Genomic DNA, 22,006 nt, shown 5'->3' with positions numbered 1-22,006 from the left:
AGCCTATCGGAGGTTGAAAAAAAAACAACCCTCGTACAAATTTTAATTTGTAATGGGCTACCGAAATAATTTGGTACTATGTATGTACAGTTATTTACATATATTTACCGTGGTAGATTAACATTGCAGCTTCAATGTTGTAATGACTTTTTACATGTAATACTATAAGTATTCAAAACCAACAAATGGTAAAAATAAGTTTATAAATTATAAAGTCCAAGTAATAGGCCTACTTTAATGTAGGGGTGGGTGATTATTCCAATATTGATCAGTATTTTCAGTGATTTATTTTGATATACGTACCAAGGTAACGGACATCCAAAGCCAAAATGGGTGATCTTTAAATTGTATATTCAAAAAGACTGTATGCAAATAGTGAATAGTAGTTATTTATCACACTCCTCATAAATATTATTTAAATTAGGCTTTAACATGCCTAATCAAGGGGTAATTTATTAAACATTTTGTGAACACGTTTGGACAAAACTTATTTAAACAATAATTCTCACACACTCTTACTTAAAACATAAACTAGTATTACTGAAACAGTCTTGTGAAAACGAGGAAGTGCAAAAAAATACCTTTTAAATATTGATGTGTTGATTCTCAATACAGATTCTCGATACCAAATTGGCCGTTGGTATCGGTAACGAGAATCGATCGTAAAAATTCTATTCCAATTTCTGTCACGCCTGTGTGAGTGGAAAATTACCGACAACGACGTTTCCGTGATCACAGGAGATGTTCATGATTCTGCCGCGATCACGGAAGTTGACGATGGTGTCTTAACTGCCACGGAAGATGTTCATGATTTTGCCACTATAGCGGACTTTGTCATTTCCGACAACGGTAGATGATAATTATGTCTACACGGTCGCGGGAAGTGTTCATGAGATCCATTCAGAAAATTTGATAAAACAATTAAAAAAAATTGGCGTCGGTATCGAGAATTAAGAATCAATTTTTCAGGTATCAGTATCGAGAATCAATAAATTTTGGTATCGACACATCACTACTTATAAATATTACCTACCACTCAACATTCTGTAGTACAAATTTTAATGAAATACCGCTGCATGGTTTTTTTCATAAAGAATAAGTTAAACTTAAAAAATGTATGCAGATTTTAGTACATGGTTTTTTTACTGTAACTCCTTAAATTTGTTATCAACAATGCTGTCTAGCAAATTCTGATTTGAGCTTGTTTGGGACAATTAAATCCTGTAGGGTAGACTCAGGGCTATGATGAGGAGGGTGAGTGTGGGGGAAGGTAGACTGGAACACACAAGTAGCCTGGCTGTCGGTCGTGGTCTGTCCTGGGATGTGGAGAACTACCTCCGTCACAGCAACATGGCACCTGCACAAAAATAATTTTGTCCAACATCTCTCAACAAAAACATTTAGACGATTTAATTAGATTAACCAACAAAAAGCCTTAAGAATAAGACTTTGTAACTCATAGCTTGACTATGAATGAGCACAGGATTTGAAATAAGGCCGTTGTTGACATGGTTTTGCGAAGTAAACAAGTAAAAACGAATCAGGCAATGAGACAACAGATAAATTATAAAGCCAAAATCTCCAAAGCCTCAGAGACTGGCCTGTTCTGAAGCTATTAGTTTTGGTCCCCGATTAATTTGATTACTGTGTATATTGTACCATTAGGCTAGCTTGCTCCACACGACTATTATTTTATTTCAATATGATACGAGGGTAGTTCGGAAAATAACCTCCGTTAGCTTCTTGCGTGGGAAGTGTAGGGGTTCGCGCCACCATTCTTGTGCCAGCCGTGGTAGTGTAAAGGTCGTCTGAGTGCTAGTTTTTTTGCCGTTGCTAGTCAAAATGAGTACTGCAATCGAACATCTCGGTTTTAATAGCTAAACAGTATTCAGCAGCAACTACTCATAGAGAAATTTGTGCTGTGTATGGACCTAAAATAATGAGTATGGAGTTGTACGGGAATGGGTTTGCTCGATTAAAAATGGACGAACGAACGTGCATGATGAAGAAAGAAGTGGCAGGCAATCTGTGGTCAGTGATAAAATGGTTGAGAAAATCAACCACGTTGAATTTATGGAACGTGGTGCAACAATCAATGCGGATTTGTATGTTGAAACTCTGATGAACCTAAGACGGGCGATCCAAAACAAACGCTGCGATCTACTGCCATTTGGCGTCGTCCCTCTGCATGACAACGCATGTCCTCCTACTTTCCAAAAAACCAAGGACATTATGGTCTGAAGGCAGGTCCAACTCGTTGCTATGTACCACCTGAACAATTTATGAGTGCCCTTTGTTGTCCCCTTTGGTTTTCCATAATTTTTCACATCTAAGGTGTAGTACTGTTTTTCTTGCTACCACCTTAATAAAGATGATGATGACGATGGGTAGTAATATCAAGCCGACAATCAATGGCTGCTCCAGGACAGCTGCTTACTGCCTCAGTTATTATAAGACCAGCAAGTCTCTGAGCTCCTGCTAAAGCTTTAACTGCTGCAGTAGATTCCATCTTGGGCCACCACACAAGCGAATCATATGTCAAGGCAAGTGGGAAACAGATACGTATACAACCAGTGCAGGAGTCTAGGCTGTAACCCCTATGTTCCGCCAACCAGTCGCCTGCATGCTATTAGGGACCACTTACCACAGTCAATGACTCTTTGAAGATGTGGTCCCCACTCCCCAGTGAAGTGATCTGTCCAAAATTACACCTAGATACTTTACCTGATTTTGCAGCTCGATTTCGGTACCCTGCAGTATTAGCGGGCCGATCCCTTCCAGTTTTCTCCTTCTTGTGAAGGGTACCATTACAACTTTACCAAGGACTGTTTGGATCAGTTTAAATGGGATGTTTTTCACATCCTCCATATGGCCCAGATTTTGCTCCAAGTGACAACCACCTATTCAATCACATGAAAAAATGGCTTGGCTCACAGCGATTTGACAATGATGAAGAGCTGAAAAATGCAGTTCCAGGATGGCTCGAGGCACTGGCAGGTGATTTTTTAAAGAGGTAATTTCAAAGTTTGTCTATAGATATGATAAGTGTTTAAATGTCCAAGGGAAACTATATTGAAAAGTAGAGGAAATACGTAGTTTTAAGATGTATATAATAAACATGTTGTTTTTACTTCTATGTATTATTTATTGAAGAACAGAGGTTACTTTCCGAACAGCCCTCGTATATTTCAATTCCATCACCTATTGTTACGTAAGATATTGATATAATACCTTATAAACAGCTGTTGCAGTGGGGGGAGGTGTGGTGTCTGTGTAGGGATGAGGGTGGAAGCTTGTTAACAGAGGCAGTGTAACCTCGGGAGCAGTCGGTTGTTCTCCCTCTTGGTGCACACAGCTCACTGTAACAAACACAAACTTCTAAATACAGTAGATACTATAAAATTTTACTTTGTTGATATTTGACTTAAAAATTTTGAAACTAAAATAAAGCTTGGAGGAAGAAGCCGATGGCTGCCGAGCTGATACTCAGACAAAGTTGGCTAGTGGTTAAGGCCACATGAGTGGGGACAGCTGATGTTTAAAGGATTCCACACTACTGAGGTCAACAACATGGCCAGGGAGCGTGAGTGCAGAGGGTTAACTACAAGCTTCTTGTACACATTAATACAAATCGACAAGATCTAAAAGTGTTTTATCTTTTTAAAAAATTTTAAAAAAATTACTGACATTGCCAGGAATTAAAGGAAATGGACAGGAAAGCAGGCTTACCTTTAAATAAGTCCATAGAGACACATATATAAACCTCTTGTGTAAACGTGATGTATATATATACATATGTGTCTCTATGGACTTCAAAAGGTCATCATTGGGTTGATAAAACTACTATGAGGAGGCACATTTAAAATACATTTTTCAAAATGTCAAATTTCTTCTGAATTGTGTTGATCTGCTGGTAAATTTGCAAACACCGTTTACATTGTATGTTTATACCTGACTCCAAGAGAAGGTCTTCATGACTCCGCTTGGTGGAGTCTCCAGTACCACTGTCCTTGCTGCTACTGGAATGTTCAGACTTGTTGTCCAGATGGACTGGAGGTAGAGGAGGGGGGGAGTTGAGCCTCTTACGGGTCTGGTAGATGATGATGACCCACACTATGGAAGTTCCCACAGCACAGCACACTACTGTGATGATGATCACTCCTGTCATATCTTCCTCACTTGCACTGCTGTCGTACACTGCAACAGATAGACAGAGCAATTGTAATCTTTGAACATTTACAGTTTTACTTCAAACTATTATTAGACAGTTCATTTATAAAGAATGTTACTATAGCGATCAATTTTTTCCAGGCAATTCGGTCATCATCATGACCAATCGGGGACATAGAGAAACAAAATGGTGTCCTCCACTTGCTTGGACACAATTACAGAGGGTCTACGAAATCTTGCTTAAAATTGTAAGGAGTTTTCCAGTAGAATTGAAGAAAAATTCCTGATTATTAAGTACTACTAACAGAGCTCAGGGCTATTACTACCAACCTTTGGGCTTCATAACACTCCTTATATAGTAGTAAATACATTTAAAAGAATTTTTTTTTTAATTACATAAAGCTTTTTTAACCACTAAATGCAAGATATCAGGCATATCTTGTGGTCTCGGTGACAGCAGTAATCTTCTCTCGCGATAGTGGCAATACCGCCTTCAAGGCAATCAGCCTTTCGGTTAACCAACATTTCACTTCAAATTCAAAATTCAAATTATATATTAACTGATAACATCTTTACAACATCATAACACTTGACAAGGCTTTGGATAATTGCTCTACTATATTAAATATAGTAGTGTGTTAATTATCCAAAGCCCAGTTTAATGTCCTAAGTTTTTTTCCTGAAGGGTTGATTTGGTTCTTAGAGTTTCCAGCATATTCCATAGTAAAGGCTGTCTCAAAATTTGAGGCAGACTACCTGACCAGAGGGTAGACCAGGACACTGGCTAGGTTGACCCTCCTGACCCTTGGAGTAAATCCTATTAACCATGGCCTCACTGAATACTCCACTGAAAAGTTTAAATATACTCGATTCGTTATATCTGAAAATAATGTATTCTAGGTTATCACAAAACAAAATGTTTCAAGTTCGTACCATGAACATCGGCCAACTTTAAGTATTAAAACAAACTGCTTTTTTTTTTCTTGAGACCTAGTAGAAACTTAATTTAGTATTAATATTGCATTATATAATAATAAAAAATGGCATGAGATAAGCAATTTAATGTGTTACAGTCAAACTTTCTTTTATATACTGAATATAATAATTACGTAAATATAATTAATTTGTTTCAGATTATTTTAAACATAATTTTATTTTTTCTAACACAGTGAAAGTTCAACTGCAACACATTAAATTGAACATCTCATCTCATACCTTTTTATGATATCTACACAATTTACTACTAATATCAATTAGTAATTAAAAATTAAGTATTTTACTTAGCTACGAGAGGAAAAGATTGTTTTAATACTTAAAGTCGGCCGATTTGCATGGGACAGACATGGAAATACTAAGGCTATTCAGAAAGTAAAGAACGTTTTGTTATGACGCAGCTACCTGTGCGCCGATCGCACACATTTTGCTGCGTACGCACTCGGCAATTCAGTCGGCGTTCAGCCGTGACAACGGGAGCATTCTCGTGCTGCCAGTTTTTTCACAATTTCAACTTAAGCTGAGCACTGCGATTAAAAATCCCGCCAGTTAAGAAGTGCGGTCAATGATACGATTTTTGTTGGAAAAAAACTTAAAACAGAAACTTCTCCTCAAGTTTCACGGACTTTGTTGTTTGAAATTGCCACACAACTAGAAGCAAATGCTCTGTTATCAGGAATCAGCGCTTTTCGTGAACCTTATCATCAATTTTAGTGACCAATTCCATCAGTCACAATGATCGGGTGTCCGCCCTTCGCTTCGTCATGACTCATGAGTGTCAGCTCGGCCATTTTTAAACTGAATGCACTATTTTCTCACAACTTTCATTCATTACGTTGTTTCCTTAAACTTCACACACTTGGCGAAAAATGTCTATTGGTTTTAAGTTTTTTTCCAACAAAAACCAAATCACTGACCGCACTTCTTAACTGGCGGGATTTCTAATCGCAGCGCTCATCTTAAGTTGAAATTGTGAAAAAACAGGCAGCGCGAGAATGCTCCCGCTGACACGGCTAGACGCCGACCGAGTTGCCGAGTGCGCACGCACCAAAATGTACGCGATCGGCACGCACCTAGTGGCATTAGAACAAAACGTTCTTTACTTTCTGGATGACCCTCGTATTTGTTTTTATGGAAACTTTAAATATATTATAGGATATAAAAAAATTATTATATTTTCAATTATTAGTTACATTTTTACTTTTATGTGGAGAATACAGTGATGCGTGGTTAATGGGATCTAAGCAAAAGGATGGGAGGGTCGGCCTAGCCATTGTTCTGTTCCACCCTCTCTTGGTCAGGTGATCTGCCTCAACTTAAGCTGAGACACCTATTGAATACGGTACCTACTAAATTGTAGATCTTTCCGTGAGAGCCGCGTCAAATTGGTATTTCCACTATTTACATGGTCTACTATTGTTTGATAGTTACCTGGCAGCACAGTGAGCGTGACCTGACCCCGCTCTGAGCCCAGAGTGTTGGTCAACTCACAGGAGTAGACACCCTCGTCTGTCAGTTGAGTGTCCATGATGATCAACAGCTGGTCCTCTGCAGTGAAGAAGTGTCTGTCTGTGAGATGTAAAGGTCGTCCGTCCTTGGTCCAGCGTAAACACGGCTTGGGAGATCCTCCGGCCATACACTCCAGCACCACAGCCTCCCCGGCCCTCACCTCCTTGTCTTCCATCTTCTTCACAAACCAAGGTGGTTCTGCAACCATACCAATGGTTAGTTATCCATAGCGTAAATATGAAAGCATAATATTAGAATACAGTGGGACCTTATGCATTAGGTGTGGGAACACACTGTAAAACAAAAAAAAAAAAAAAAAAAAAAAAAAACACAAAAGCGCTGTAGAGAACATCAAGTAATGGCTAGACCAATAAATTCATGTAAAATTAGAGAAACAGACAATTGGTCAAAAAATAAGTCAGGAAATCGAGCTCTGCAGAGCTTTTAGGATTGTGACCAAAGAACTTGGTAACAAATATTGATTGGTTGAGAAATTTACACTTTTTTCATGATCACGACTGACGAAACATTTTTTTTTAAATGCATTAAATGCATAGGCCTTAATATATTTTTTATAAGAGACTGCAAAAATGAAAGAGAGATTATTATTTTTAGGCAAACTGAAAACACCAGAGGCTAATGTTCAGTTGAAAATTTTGAAAGCACAATATAAAGATGCTATTCATGAGGCTAAGCTTAACTTTAACGTAAATAAAATTGAAAGGAGTAAAAACAAGTGTAAGGCTGCGTGGCAAATAATTAACATTAATAGGCCTAATAGTAATTTGTTAAGTAAGAATCAGGAAGTCAATATACATCCCCATGTATTTAATGAATATTTTATTAATTCAGTTAAAGATATTAAGAAACAAATAGATAACCCCTGTATTAGTGTAAGAGACTTAGTGCATAAGGTAAATATTAATCATAAGGTTTTTGAATGGAAGTTAATCTCACCCAGTGATGTTATTGATGCTGCAAAGAGAATGAAAAACACAAAAAGTAAAGATATTTATAATTTATCTAATGATCTGGTTAAAAATATAATTCACAGTATTGCTCAACCGTTATCTTTTAGCTTTAACCAATGTCTGCAGGAAGGTATTTTTCCTAGTAAATTAAAAATCTCAAAAATATGTCCAATTTATAAGAAAGGCGCAAAAGACAAACCTGAAAGCTATCGACCTGTGTCGCTGATTCCAATTGTTGGTAAACTCTTTGAAATGTTGGTTTATGATCAAGTTAGTTATTTTTTAGAAGACAATAACTTTCTCAATTTTTCTCAATTTGGTTTTCGGAAAGGAAAATCTACTATCGATGCTGTGGATCGGCTCGTAAGAGAAGTGCTCATGACTTTTGAGAACAAAGCCTATGCTCAGGTCACTATGTGTGATCTGAGCAAGGCTTTTGATTGTGTTGACCATGATGATCTTTTATTAAAACTTAACTACTACGGGTTTTCTGGTAATTCATTAACTTTTTTTGAATCTTATCTTAAAAATAGACTTCAAACAGTCTCAGTTAATGGTGAACATTCCAAGGAAATCTTGGTTCAATATGGAGTCCCACAGGGATCTGTTTTAGGACCCCTGCTGTTCTTAATTAGTATTAATGATCTTCCTAGCTCTGTTCGTACAAAGTCTTTGTTATATGCTGATGATACCACTTTTGTAGACATTTCTGATGACTTTGTTCATCTCAATTTACTTGCCCAGACAACTTTGAAAGACGCTGCAACTTGGTTTAAAGCAAATGGATTTTTACTTAACAATCAAAAAACTCAAAAAATGTCATTTACATTAAGAACTGTAGATGGTGTAATTACTGATGATTTGGCCTCAAATGCAAAGTTTTTAGGAATTTATATTGATGACAAGTTAAACTGGCAACCACATATTGAGCACATATCTTGTAGACTTTCACGAGTTATCTATCTTTTAAAACGATTGACAATGTGCGTTCCAAGTCATTATCTAAAAACAGCTTACTTTGCCTATTTTCAATCTATTCTTAGATATGGTCTGATTTTGTTTGGTAACTGTGCTAAAATTGATGACATTCTTATCCTTCAGAAGAAGGCAATTAGAGTTATGACCAAGTCAGATGTAAGTGCTCATTGCAGGCCTTTATTTATTCAGTTGGAAATACAAACCATTATCAACCTTTACATTTTTGAACTTGTATCTTATATACTAAAAAAATCAGGATCTTGTTACACTCACTGGGGATATGCACAGTTACAACACTCGTAATAGGGATAAAGCAGTAATTGAGTACAATAGGCTCAGCAAATCACTGTCTAGTCATGTAGTACTATCCCTTAAGGTATATAATAAAGTAATTAATCTTAGTAAGAAATATGCTGTTAAAGTTTTTAAGAACAAATTTTATGAGTGGTTATCTAAAAATCCTTTCTATTCACTTAGTGAATTTTTCTTATTAAAACAGATAGAATTTTAATGTTTGAAATCTGTTATGTATAATTTTTGATTCTTGTATAGTTCCTATGAATTGTATATTTCTATGATATGTGATATTACCCTTAGGCCTAATTATTAGTATAGAGACTTGGCATTTCTGCTGTAAACTTGACTTTGTTAATGCTTATGTAGCCTGAAAGACAATAAACATATTCTTATTCTTATTCTTATGATATATCCGGGACCATGGGAGATGTTCAATTTTTACCGCAATCGTGGTGATGACCACCATAAAACAACCGTACAAAATGTATAATCACAGGAAATTATCCAATATTATTGCTATAACAGTGTGTTGGATGCATATTACACCAAATTTTTGATTGCTAAATGTATCACTGCTTGTCTAAATACATCATAACATTAAATTCATTAAATAAAAAAGCTCAGGCTAGCACACCTCTTAAAAATTACGCTGTGTTTACATTACAACTACGATATCAAATTTGATGACGCTCATGTCACATTAAAGTATAACATAATGAAACATTTATATATTAGGATAAGACATACTGTCAGCTATAGACAGTGGTTCGAATGACTCTACCGTGGTCAATAAAAAAAGGAAGCACAAAACCACGTTTATGTTTTGTATACCTTTAAAATTTTGTTACATAACCTCGTTGTCCAAGAAAAATAACAAGGAAATTTTATAAATTGTGTTTTCTTAGTCTAATTTGTTGGCTAAATATAACCATTTCTGCCCATTATTTATATGCAGTAGACTCCCACGTTATTGTTTTTGGAACATGAATGAGAGAAACCCATGAAAGAATAGAAGAACAAAGAGAACGAATAAGCTGTATTTTTGTGTCATTGCAATCTTCATCTAATTTTGACTGTTGTTAATATATTTAATTACTGTAATTTTATCCTTTTTACGATTTATTTAATGTTTTTACCGACATTCTTTTGTCCTGAAACAGCATGTAGCAGTTAGCAGTAGCCTATGACTAGCAGTAGGTACTGGAATTTCTATTAATCTGTTATTTACAAGATTTATTGCTGTACAGTGTTTGGAATTTGTTTGAAGCTGTGATTTAAAGTTACAGTTTTTAATACTGAACCAAGGCTAATGAGTTAACACATGAGGTTGAGTTCATAGAATCTGTAATAAATTCAATTGATGAGGGAGAAAAGGTTGTAGGAGTTTTCTTGGATGTAACTAAGGCTTTTGACAGTGTCTCACATTCTTTACTTATTAATAAATTGGCAAAACTAAAAATTAAAGAACCTATGTTATCCTGGCTAAAAAGCTATTTAACAAACAGAAAACAATATGTTGAGCTAGTTTACAATAATCAAAATAATTTAGTTATACAAAAATCAGAGATGAAACTAATTCACCATGGGGTGCCCCAAGGCTCAATTTTGGGACCACTTTTATTTTTAATATATATAAATGGATTACCTCAAGTCATTTCTGGTAATAAGGGAAACAAAATTTGCATCTATGCAGATGAGGCCAATTTGAAAATAAGTGGCAAATCTGCCATAGAAATAGAACAATCTATTAGCAATAATCTAAGTGATATAAATAACTTCTTTAGTGATCATCAACTATTGCTCAATATTTCAAAAACAAATTTAATGCCAATCAGCGCCACCAACAACAAAAATAATAAATTAAATCCCATCTCAATTACTATAAATAAAAATAAAATATCTCCAATAACTAACACAACATTTTTAGGTTTGATAATGAGTAACAATTTAAGTTGGGATTTACATATTGAACAGATAGCTAAACAAGTCACATCTGGTTTGTATGCTTTGTATAAATTATCTAATCTTTGTGATCTTAAAACACTAAAAATGATATATTTTGCTTATATTCATTCAAATATAAATTTTGGTATCTGCATCTACGGAGCTACAAGTAAAAGAAATTTGGATAGGCTTTTAATTTTACAAAAACGAGCATTGAGAATCATATTGGATATTAAATGGAGAGAGACCGTCAAAGAGGAATTAAAAAAAATTGGAATTATGACTGTATATGAAGTAATTTTATATTGTAGACAAAATTTTGCAGACTTACCTCTATTAGGTGAATGCCAAACCTACAATACAAGAAATAGGGGTACTATTGCAGCACCTGCCCATAGACTAAGTCTATATGAAAAGAAAACTACCTATGCTGGAGGTAAATTCTATAATAAACTTCCTGATCACATTAAGAAAGAAAATAATTTTTTCAAATTTAAACAACATTTGAAGTACCACTTGTTGTCACTACCTCTATACTCTTTAGAATTATACATGTTAAATTAGTGTTTTGTTTCTATTAGACTTGATTTCTTTATGTTAAGTTTTAGATTTAGTATTTGACGCCATTCCATGTACTGATTTATGTACAATATGAAATAAAGACGATTTGATTTGATTTGACATCATGAAGTTTGTAACAAATATTTATGTCATGTTGGATTAACATGGTATTTAATTATCCGTGGTCCCCCCATTACCCTAGATAATCGAGGTCTTGCTGTAAAATTAAATTAGTATACAGCAAGTTCCAGCTACCTCCAATTTCACTATCAAACTCTCAACATGAAAACTTTACATAGGCCTAGATCAGAGTAAAGATTTCTTGTGGTTCAGAAAATAAATTACCTCTTTGGTGGAAATTAAAACATAAACAATACGTTATACAAATGATAAAAATTACAAATAATAAGGAAACACACTATAAAACTTTGTGGATTTTGAAGGACATCTAGGACCCTGTTGAAATATCGTGACTTTTCTTGGAGATTGGGGATATCGGGGAACTTCCTAAACACAACTCATCTAAATAAACAAATTAAATAATAATTTAAAAAATAAAAACATAAAATCCCAAGTGACAGGCTAATTTGTATGGGTTAAATGTGAGGGGTAATGCAAAAAAGTTAACTGTTGTTGGAAGGAATAAATACTTCTTTCAACATTTAGAAAAATTGAAATATACAAATATTTACATCTATGTCACTTATTTTTTTTTATTCTATTATTAGAGTAATACACCTAAATAAGGTAGCTTGAATTTATCAGCAGAACAAGGTAAAAACCATTTTGGAAGCCGATTTATAAAGGTTAACAATAACAAAATCTTAGTTTTTGGAGTTGATTAGATTGAAGAATGGTGGAGTGTGGCAAAAAATATATTTTCATCTCATATTATAACCTCTTAGTGCATAACCGTTGTTTTTGCCTGAATTTCATTAATTCCCCCCTTGGTCGTCTCCTGATCACGGGTTTCTTTAAGTCCTGGTGATCCACTTACCAACAACAGTGAGGGTAGCATTTGCCACCACAGTGCCAGCAATGTTCTGTGCTGTACAACTGTACACCCCTGAATCTACTGGCTTTACATTTACTATGAAGAATACATCATCTGTTGGCATGACGTGAACTCTTCGTTCCTGAGCAGCAGGAAAATCTGTACCTCCGTCCTGAAACATTAAAAATATAATAAATGCTAAACAACAATAGAGTTGTTGAAATTACGATCTTAATTGATTATGTTTAATATTAATTATTATCATTAAATAAATGGTAACCCATAAGTAATAAAGTAGGAGTAGTTTAAATAGGTAAAAATAATACAAAAATCAAGAATATTTTTTTTTAAAGCCTTGATAGCAAGATATACCTCTTAAACTATCACAGATATCTTTATGAAATGTTGAATACTACTTTAAGTAACAATAAACTATTTGCAAAAAAATTATCATAGGTCATAGGTGGTCATTTATGTTTAATAACTTAAATGACTAAAAATGGCTAGGATCTTACGTAAAAAGAGGCAAAGACAACTTTTATTAAGATTTTAGGCATATCTGACAGTTTGGCATTATTTTCCTGGCCAGTAGAACTAAAAATTGTGATTTTTTAGCTATTCAATATTCAATCTCTGAACTTGATGTTGTTTGTCAGGAAATTCCAAATGCTACACATGTGTACTTGACATTTTATCATAAAATCGGTCAATATTTAGTAATACAGGTTATAAAACTTAAAATTACCGCCTTTTTTATAAAACAAATATTTTGTATATTTTTTTGCAAACAGTTTGTTGCTACTGAGATCATATACAAAATTTCTTTGATTTTTTATAGTTTTAACCCTTTTGAGGTCAACGGTCGTAATAGGAACCCGCGGCAAAATTCACATCCGCGGCCAGCGGCCGTAATAGGCACCTGTCTATATTTATCTAATATTTTTCTTTACAGGCCACCAAAACGTCCAAAACATGTAATTTGTCATGGAGTCTTTATATAGTATTGAATTTAGAGGAAACATACTCAATGGTCTTTTTTTTATGTTTCATTAAGTGTCTTTAAAATGTCAATATGAGTAAAAGAGTAATAAAAGAAAAAAAAGAGTGAACAGTCCCCTAAAAGTGAAAATACTTTGGTGAACAACATATTAGGTAGTGGTGTTCAGTTTGTTGATGATGATGGGGGGATTACGTGATAGTGATTGATTTAGATGCTATGTATGACAATGATTCTGAAGATGAATTAGAAAATGAATGTAATAGGCCTAGTGATGATGAAAGTGAACCTGTAGATGATACTGACGAAGACCCAGACTTTAAACCAACAGTGTCCACCAGAGAGTAGTTCTTCAGAGGAGGATGTTCCATCAACTTCAACTGGTAGGCCTAGGGGTAGACCTCCTAAAAGTTCAAATTCTTCCCAAAACAGTGGAGACTTAGATGATATAGGCCTAGGCCTGTCTGATCATAATGTTTACAATGTACAAACCCCTATTGGAAGGCTGATACAAATGAGGGTTGGGAATTGTATACAGAAGACGATGACCCAGTTCATGAATTTTTTCAAATTCCAGGTCCCAAACATTGTCCCCCAAATGATGCCAAACCATTATCATACTTTTCCTTGTTTTTTACACAAGCCCTGTTTGAATTATTTGTCACTCAGACAAATTTGTACGCCTAACAATATTTTGAGAAGTTTGCCAATCTTGAGAAGTTCTTTTGCCAAACTTCTCAAAATATTGTGAGACGTACAAATTTGTCTGGCAAACGTATAAAACCCATGTATAATAAATAAAATTGTACATGAAATCTTATTTTATATATTAAAAAAATATATAGCAAACAAAATTACCCTCACCACAGCAAACCTGCAGACTAAGCGAATTTCCATTTACCTGACTGGATTTGAACTAAAATATTCCCTGAAAATTGTCAGATTTTTTTCCTATTTAAATAAAATTAATTGTACATGGTGTCTACTAAACCTGGTTTGAAAAATTCAAGGAGTTTTCCAGGAGAATTCAAGACAAATTCCTGAATTTTAAGAGCTACTATCGGAACCCGTTCAACTAATTGCAATCCGCTAATAATAATTTATTATTACTATTAATGATTATTTTAATTTAAAACAAAACTTTTCCAAAGAAAAATATTTTATACAACATAATAAAACAGTATAACTAATAAGGTAAGGCGACACCAGCTATCATCTCCTGCGATCGTGGGAATACCGGTGAGCATATCTTGCAGTCTCGTCAACACAGGCAACCGATCGCGGCAAAACAGGTTCGCATATTTTATTATTTCAGCGACACCGATAATCGTCTCCCACGATCGCAGGAATACCCGTGAGCATATCCTGCGGTTTCGGCAACACCGATAATCGTCTCCCGCGATCACGGCAATACCCGTGAGCATCTCCTGCGGTTTCGGCAACACCAATAATCGTCTTCCGCGATCGCGGCAATACCCGGGAGCATATCCTGCGGTTTTGGCGACACCGATAATCGTCTCCCGCGATCGCGGCAAAACCCGTGAACATATCCTGCGGTTTCGGCAACACCGACAATCGTCTCCCGCGATCGCGGCAATACCCGTGAGTATATCCTGCGGTTTCGGCAACACCGATAATCGTCTCCCGCGATCGTGGCAAAACCCGTGAACATATCCTGCGGTTTCGGCAACACCGATAATCGTCTCCCGCGATCGCGGGAATACCCGTGAGCATATCCTGCGGTTTCGGCAACACCGATAATCGTCTCCCGCAATCGCGGCAAAACCCGTGAACATATCCTGCGGTTTCGGCAACACCGACAATCGTCTCCCGCGATCGCGGCAAAACCCGTGAACATATCCTGCGGTTTCGGCAACACCGACAATCGTCTCCCGCGAGCGCGGCAATACCAGTGAGCATATCCTGCGGTTTCGGCAACACCGATAATCGTCTCCCGCGATCGCGGCAATACCCGTGAACATATCCTGCAGTTTCGGCAACACCGATAATCGTCTCCCGCGAGCGCGGCAATACCCGTGAGGATATCTTGCCGTTTCGGCAACACCGTTTGTGGATTCCCGGAGGTTCCGGTGGATTCCTGGAGTTTTCCAGGACATTTCAAGGTAAGATAAAATTCCCGGTGTTTTCCCGGTTTTCCCGAATTTCCCGGAGAGTAGACACCATGTTGTAATGATTATCTAGGTTTGCTGCTATAGGGAAGGCATTGAAGTGTTTTTTGTTGAAATGTTGATAGCTTAGTAAGAAATAATAAAAATTGCCAAATTTGATCAAAATATTCAAAATATATCCATAAACAAGCAAACTACAACAGTTTATTTATTCTCTATAAGAATAACATGTGAATTTTTTTTTTAGTTTCTTTAATCATCTCCCTAACCTTTAGGCATACAACAACGCTTCAATATACAAAATTATTTATTTTTTTAATCCCTACAAAATGGTCTGAAAAGAAATTGTGAAATTTTATGTTTTTAGAGTAAAAAATGGGAAAACTAATTTTTACCCCATAAAACCCCCCATAAACCCCCGTTCCAATAGTTCAATCATGCTGGTTCGCGAACTCATTTGAATAAACGTAGGTTTAAACGTTTGTACCGAATTTCATCAAAATCGGATCATTTTTGTTTGAGTTATCGCACAAACGGACAGATATATATATATATGAATGTGAATGGAGGGTGTTTTTGGCCTCTGGGGACCTCAAAACGAAAAAGTAAATCGGTTCCAGGTCTAGGTCTTAATGAGACCTACGATAATAGCTTATTCCCTATATGGGAAATTCGCTAACACCATCGGTGATGGGAAATTCGCTAACAACACCATCGGTGACTTACGGAGCCGGTCTCCGAGCTACGCGACTGTTAGGGCTTCAACTGATTAATAGGGGTTTTGCGGGGGAGGTGTGAGATCAAAATAATGTTCAATCCGTTCCTAGAAAGATGCACGCAAGGTACTGTTACTCCTAAAGTTACTGGCTGGCGATAATACACATTTCTCTATAAAAACAAATGCGCCTGGAGGAAAACTCCTTGGTGTCACCGACGAAGGGTTAATAGCTACTTGCTTTATAAAGCAAACAATGAAGGTAAGTTTTTGACCAGGTTTGATTATACAGCAGAAATAATCAACGAGTTGGCTGAAGAAAGATTGGTCCGTGATTGACCTGCTGCAGGTGGTGGAGATGGGCCAGGACAAAATATATTTGGAATTGAGCACCTTCCTGGAAGGTTAGAGAAAAACTGCTCAGTTTGCAGTATATTAAGTACTGCTAATGGGGGTCCTAGAAAGAGATCACGATACTGTTGTAAAAAATGTAAGCAAGGTATTGATTATGTTTTGGCGACCAGAAGTGCTAACCTACCGTGTGTTACAGTATCGAATTGATGTAAATAACCTATTGTAAATAATTTTAAGTGTTTTACTACATTAGTGTATGGATATTCTCAAGTATTTTGTAGATTCTGTTAGGTGTGAGAAAGAACAAAATATTCTACAAGATAGGCCTAGTAAAGATAGACTTGCTTTTCTCTCATTAAAAAAAAACCACAGTTGGAAATTTCAAATAATTTACTATAACTGGACTTCAACTAAAGGTAATTACTTGAAAATTGGCATGTTAGCTATAAACAATATTTACTAAAAGAAAATGCATGTCTTTTGTGTTGAAAACCAACTTCTATATTTTTTATTTGTTGTCAAAAATAAAAAAAACAAAAGGTTTTTGTATATTACATACGTGAATATATACATTTTTTAAAGTTAAAAATTACTAACACCATTAGTGTTTTTAAAAGACTCTACTACTACAAAAAATTATGGGTTTCTGATAATAAATATGGTAGTTATGGCTTATTTACCAAAACGATGTGACGCAGAACAAAAATAGCCTGGCCTTTTAGGTGCATAACTCAATAATAGGGCTGGCCTTAGTGACCGGTACCACAAAAGTTGATGGCCTTAAAAGGGTTATCTGCAGAAATTTTAAATACACAAAAACAAGATGGTGGATATCTCGCTAACAATGTGTTTGTGAAAAATATTTTGAGCCTATTCTGGATTTTTTTTATTTTGACTAATTAAACCTATTTCTAAATTGTTTGTACTTACTTCAGGGACACCCTATATATCAGAATCAGAAAACAATAAATTGTGAGTGTTTTGATGGTTATTTGTCATTGTCAACAAAACCATCATCAAAGGAAAGGGGTTTACTACATTAAGATTGTTTAGCATTAAGCTTGTTTATACATAAATATAACCTAAATATTTATTTATAAAATTAGATTATTACAATTTCATTTGAATTCAAAGAAAGATACGATAATGTAAGATAAGATAAGAGGTAAGATAATGAATATATAAAGAATTATAAGATATCAAGAGACCAACCTTTTGCCAGCCAATTTGTGGAGAAGGGTGGCCACTGGCTGAACACTCAAGCCGAGCCATGCTACCTGACTTGGTAGTCACATTGCTGGGGGTTTTTAATAACTGCGGGAAGGCTGTTAATTAAAAAAAGATTAGATTAGAAAAATTCACGTCTTTTTACCTAATCTAATATTAAATAACTAAGAAATAACAATACCTACTAGTCTAATGGTATCCCAGAAATATAATTTCCTGGCGCGATAAGGTTAAATTTAAAACTAAAACTTTAAACCTGCTGGCAAAACCATTTGAATAAGTATGAATCACTTCACTAAGACAGTGTTGCACTTTGGCAGCATATTTGAAGCTGAATATGAAATGAATGGAGAACAAGTGGTACACAGATTTGTTAATGCCTAAGATCAGCTGTTTATTTAGTCCAGGTCATTTATTAAAATATTTATAGTCAAAGAAAGCTGGGTTGTTTTGATCCATCAAAAAGCTACTGACTTATCTTAGAGTTGAACCATTGATCTTCTAAATGTTAGGCGACCGTGAGCAATCGGCTATACCTTGAGATCACTTGTCGAAACAATTTTGTGTCGTTAGTCATATTAATAGTAGGGGTCTGCGGGTACCCGACTCGGACTCGAAAATCGGGTAATTTCGCACAACCCGAAGGGTCGGGCGGGTAGAAGAAATACCTGATTTTATTTCAAGCGGGTAATTCGGTAACCTATTATTAAAAACTTTAATGTTTTTAATGTTTAATTATACAATTTTCAGCTTTATAGGAAGATATTTTATTAATAAATTAAACGAAACTTAAATTGTGTGCTCAAAACCCCATATTTCAACTCCAATGACTGTCAACTAGTGACTAAATCAGTCAAATAAATGTTCTTCTGATCCTTATTTTTGGCTAAATCAATATTGTCGTCGTCTGCTTGCTGGCAGAACATCTGCATTACACGTACTAGGCCTATAGCATAATTAATTATTATGGCATATAAAACTCAACTGGACAGTCACTGCCAAGAATGTTGGTATGGGACAAGAATATCTTTTTATATTAGGCCTATTCCTGGTGTTGGAAAGTTATGTTTACACATTTTATATTCTATATTTATTGATTTTTTATGAGTCAGAATAAATTGTCAAATATGTTATAAAATGAATAAATACATTATAAAACGTTTATGATTTAGGCTACAGTATTAAGTCACTATTTTAACTTAGCAAGAAATGCATGACCTGTGTGTGAATAATTATGAAAATTAATAATACCTCTCTTGTCAGAGCAGACACTACAATAAGTATTATCACAACTGTGAGGCTGCATGGTTGACAAGCAAGACTAACTTTTGAAAGACTTATACTTCAGCTGAGCTGAGCGTTGGCGTTCGGATTCAGGGTCGAGCCCTGTCAGATTTGGGAGTTACAGTTTACAGTGTAGTTTTATCTGTTTGTGACAAATTAATTATGGGTTGGAGCTATAAAGTGTTATTAAAGAGATTTAAGTAAATGTGTCTGTTATTGATTAAAGAATATTTATTTCCTTCAAAACTAATGTAAATAAAAAGGTAAAGATGATTCCTCAATCATTTCACTGGTGTTTTCGTTTTTAACTAAGCCGGTACTTAGGCCTAGAAAGACACCACAATCAACATATTGTCCTTCATATTTTGTTGTGGTGTTTCCGGACCAATTGATTGACAAATAAATAAAAGGTTAAAATACAATTTTAACCAACTACCGTCTTCTCTCGAGTCTCGACACACGTCTGGCGCGCCTCCATATCCTGCCCGTGCACGCGTAGCAAAAGTTAAAAACTATGTTAATTAACGGTCGACCGGTTTTTATGTGTGTTTTGTGTTGTGAACATTTTACGCACCTCTTCAGGGAAGTTTAGTGTCAACAGTTCTTATACGGATCCGACGATGGCGCTCGCGCCGAAATGTACATAATCCACTAGGACAATACTTTGGACCACAAGGCGACAAGCAGGTATTTTAACCTTTTATTTATTTGTCAACATATTGTTCCCGAAAACAGTTTCACTAATTTAGGCCCAAAGGATCCTAGTTTTTCTATACCTAAACCCAAACCTGTAAGGGAATAACTACACTATTTGCGAAAAGTCTCTTATGTGCTTAGCCTATAATGCGGATAAATATAATAGAGGGTGGTTGACAGTCTTAAGATGCAACAATATCAAATTTAAGTAGGCCTAGGCCTAACCACAGAAAACATACTACAGTATGTTTTCTGATGTTTTCTGTGGCCTAACTTAACTAAAGACACTGAGGTTTTATTTTGCCATTAAGTAAACTAGGGTCTACTAATTTGCAGTAGGCTATGTCAAAATATTAAGTTGGTGTTTTATCTTGTATTGAAATGTCTTTATATTATTGATACTGGTAAATAAAATATCTCTAAGAGTAGGCATGAAACATTTGTTTAGTAAAATATAAATAAAAACCAGAAAAATACTTGAAAATTGAATTTTGGTCATTTTGAGCCCGAACCGAAAATTACCCGGACTCGAAGTGATCATTACAGTACCCGACCCGAACCCGCCCGAACCTAATATTTCACTACCCGCAGACCCCTAATTAATAGGAATGTTTTGGGCCATTAAGAATATGGACTGAAATGTCATACATTTTAAAATCATTCCAATAACCTGGAAAATTTAAAATTAATCGTTATAATAAATTATAAATACAGGAAAACCCTCAGCAAGTGTCAGTCTTTAAATTCCCAACTTTTTTATCTGTTACCAAGTATATCTTCCCCAAGTGTATATGAGTGAAAATTTAAAAACGTACGTTTTCATGTCCCTGGCCTTTTACTTCGTAGATACTGGATTTGTAGTTTATTATTATGTGTTTTAATATTTTTTGGGACGGGGGCAACATGTTACACACATTTATTTGGTTTTAAATAGGTTCTAGGTATTTTTTTCGTATTTTTAAAGTCTCAAAATTCACGACCATGACGTGTCCCTAGGGTACATTTTACAACTTTCAAGCTGTTTTTAGACTAATTATTCATGCCGAAATCGGCAGAAATATCTGACGGTTTTCAAGCTAGTACAGTCTGGCAGCCGAGTGGAGGAGGGTGGTGGGGAGCGGCTCATTCTCAAGGCCAAGTGATGCCATTTCAGTCGCCATGGAGCAGTGGACCAGTATACATCGTGTGTTTGCCGTTGAGGCGTTTTTTTTAAATGGCGATTCTGTTGTTGGTACGCAACATAAGTTTAGGAGGCATTTTAATGTGGCTCGTGGGGAACCTATCCCATCCCGAAACACCATCAAATTGTTAGTGGATACCTTTAGATCACAGGATCAACTGCAAAACGTAGGCCGTCCAAGGCCAGTGAGGACGCCTGAGAACGTGGAGCGAGTGCGACAAGCTGTGCTAACGTCGCTAACGAGCCCACATCGCCCGGCGCGTAGACAAGCTGCTGCTCTTGGCATGTCTGATCGCTATATTCGACGAATTTTGCACTCAGGCCTTCACTTTCACCCGACGATTGCTATTTTATATGGGTGAAAGTGAAGGTCTGAGTGCAAAATTCGTCGAATATAGCGATCAGACATGCCAAGAGCAGCATGTCTACGCGCCGGGCGATGCGGGCTCGTTAGCACAGCTTGTCGCACTCGCTCCACGTTCTCAGGCGTCCTCACTGGCCTTGGACGGCCTGTAGGCCTACGTTTTGCAGTTGATCCTGTGATCTAAAGGTATCCACCCACAATTTGATGGTGTTTCGGGATGGGATATGTTCCCCACGAGCCACATTAAAATGCCTCCGAAACTTATGTTGCGTACCAACAACAGAATCGCCAATTAAATAAAACGCCTCAACGGCTAACACGCGATGTATACTGGTCCACTGCTCAATGGCGACTGAAATGGCATCACTTGGCCTTGAGAATGAGCCGCTCCCCACCACCCCCCTCCACTCGGCTGCCGGACTGTACTCGCTTGAAAACCGTCAGATATTTCTGCCGCTCCCTGTATATAAAGCCATATTTTTATGTCATCAATGGTTATTAAACTTACATAAAAGGAGCATATTATAATTTTATTGTCATTGCAAACTGACTACCATGACAAAATAAGTCTGTCCCTCGATTTGGCGTCACGACCATTTGGGAAAAATTTTCAACCTTGGAGCACGACAGTGGCAAGCCTGGC

At 36.1% G+C, this 22,006-nt stretch overlaps 1 protein-coding gene across 1 annotated transcript in view; it reads right to left on the bottom strand.

The window, feature by feature from the left end:
* The window catches only part of LOC129006010 (leucine-rich repeats and immunoglobulin-like domains protein 3), a 60,254-nt gene continuing 38,248 nt past the window's right edge, over positions 1-22,006 (bottom strand). Inside the window, exons 11-16 of the mRNA XM_054435098.1 lie at positions 17,825-17,937; positions 12,421-12,589; positions 6,595-6,870; positions 3,952-4,197; positions 3,232-3,359; positions 1-1,357 (exon numbers count right to left, since the gene is read on the bottom strand). Of these exons, the coding sequence (XP_054291073.1) occupies positions 1,241-1,357; positions 3,232-3,359; positions 3,952-4,197; positions 6,595-6,870; positions 12,421-12,589; positions 17,825-17,937 (1,049 nt within the window). The 3' untranslated portion in view covers positions 1-1,240. The remainder of the gene's footprint in view (positions 1,358-3,231; positions 3,360-3,951; positions 4,198-6,594; positions 6,871-12,420; positions 12,590-17,824; positions 17,938-22,006) is intronic.

The sequence above is a fragment of the Macrosteles quadrilineatus genome, unplaced genomic scaffold (assembly GCF_028750875.1).
Source record: "Macrosteles quadrilineatus isolate MER2022 unplaced genomic scaffold, UCM_ALF_1.0 Scaffold_54__1_contigs__length_841927, whole genome shotgun sequence".
Lineage (NCBI taxonomy): Eukaryota > Metazoa > Arthropoda > Insecta > Hemiptera > Cicadellidae > Macrosteles > Macrosteles quadrilineatus.
This window is presented reverse-complemented; position numbering and strand designations above follow the sequence as displayed.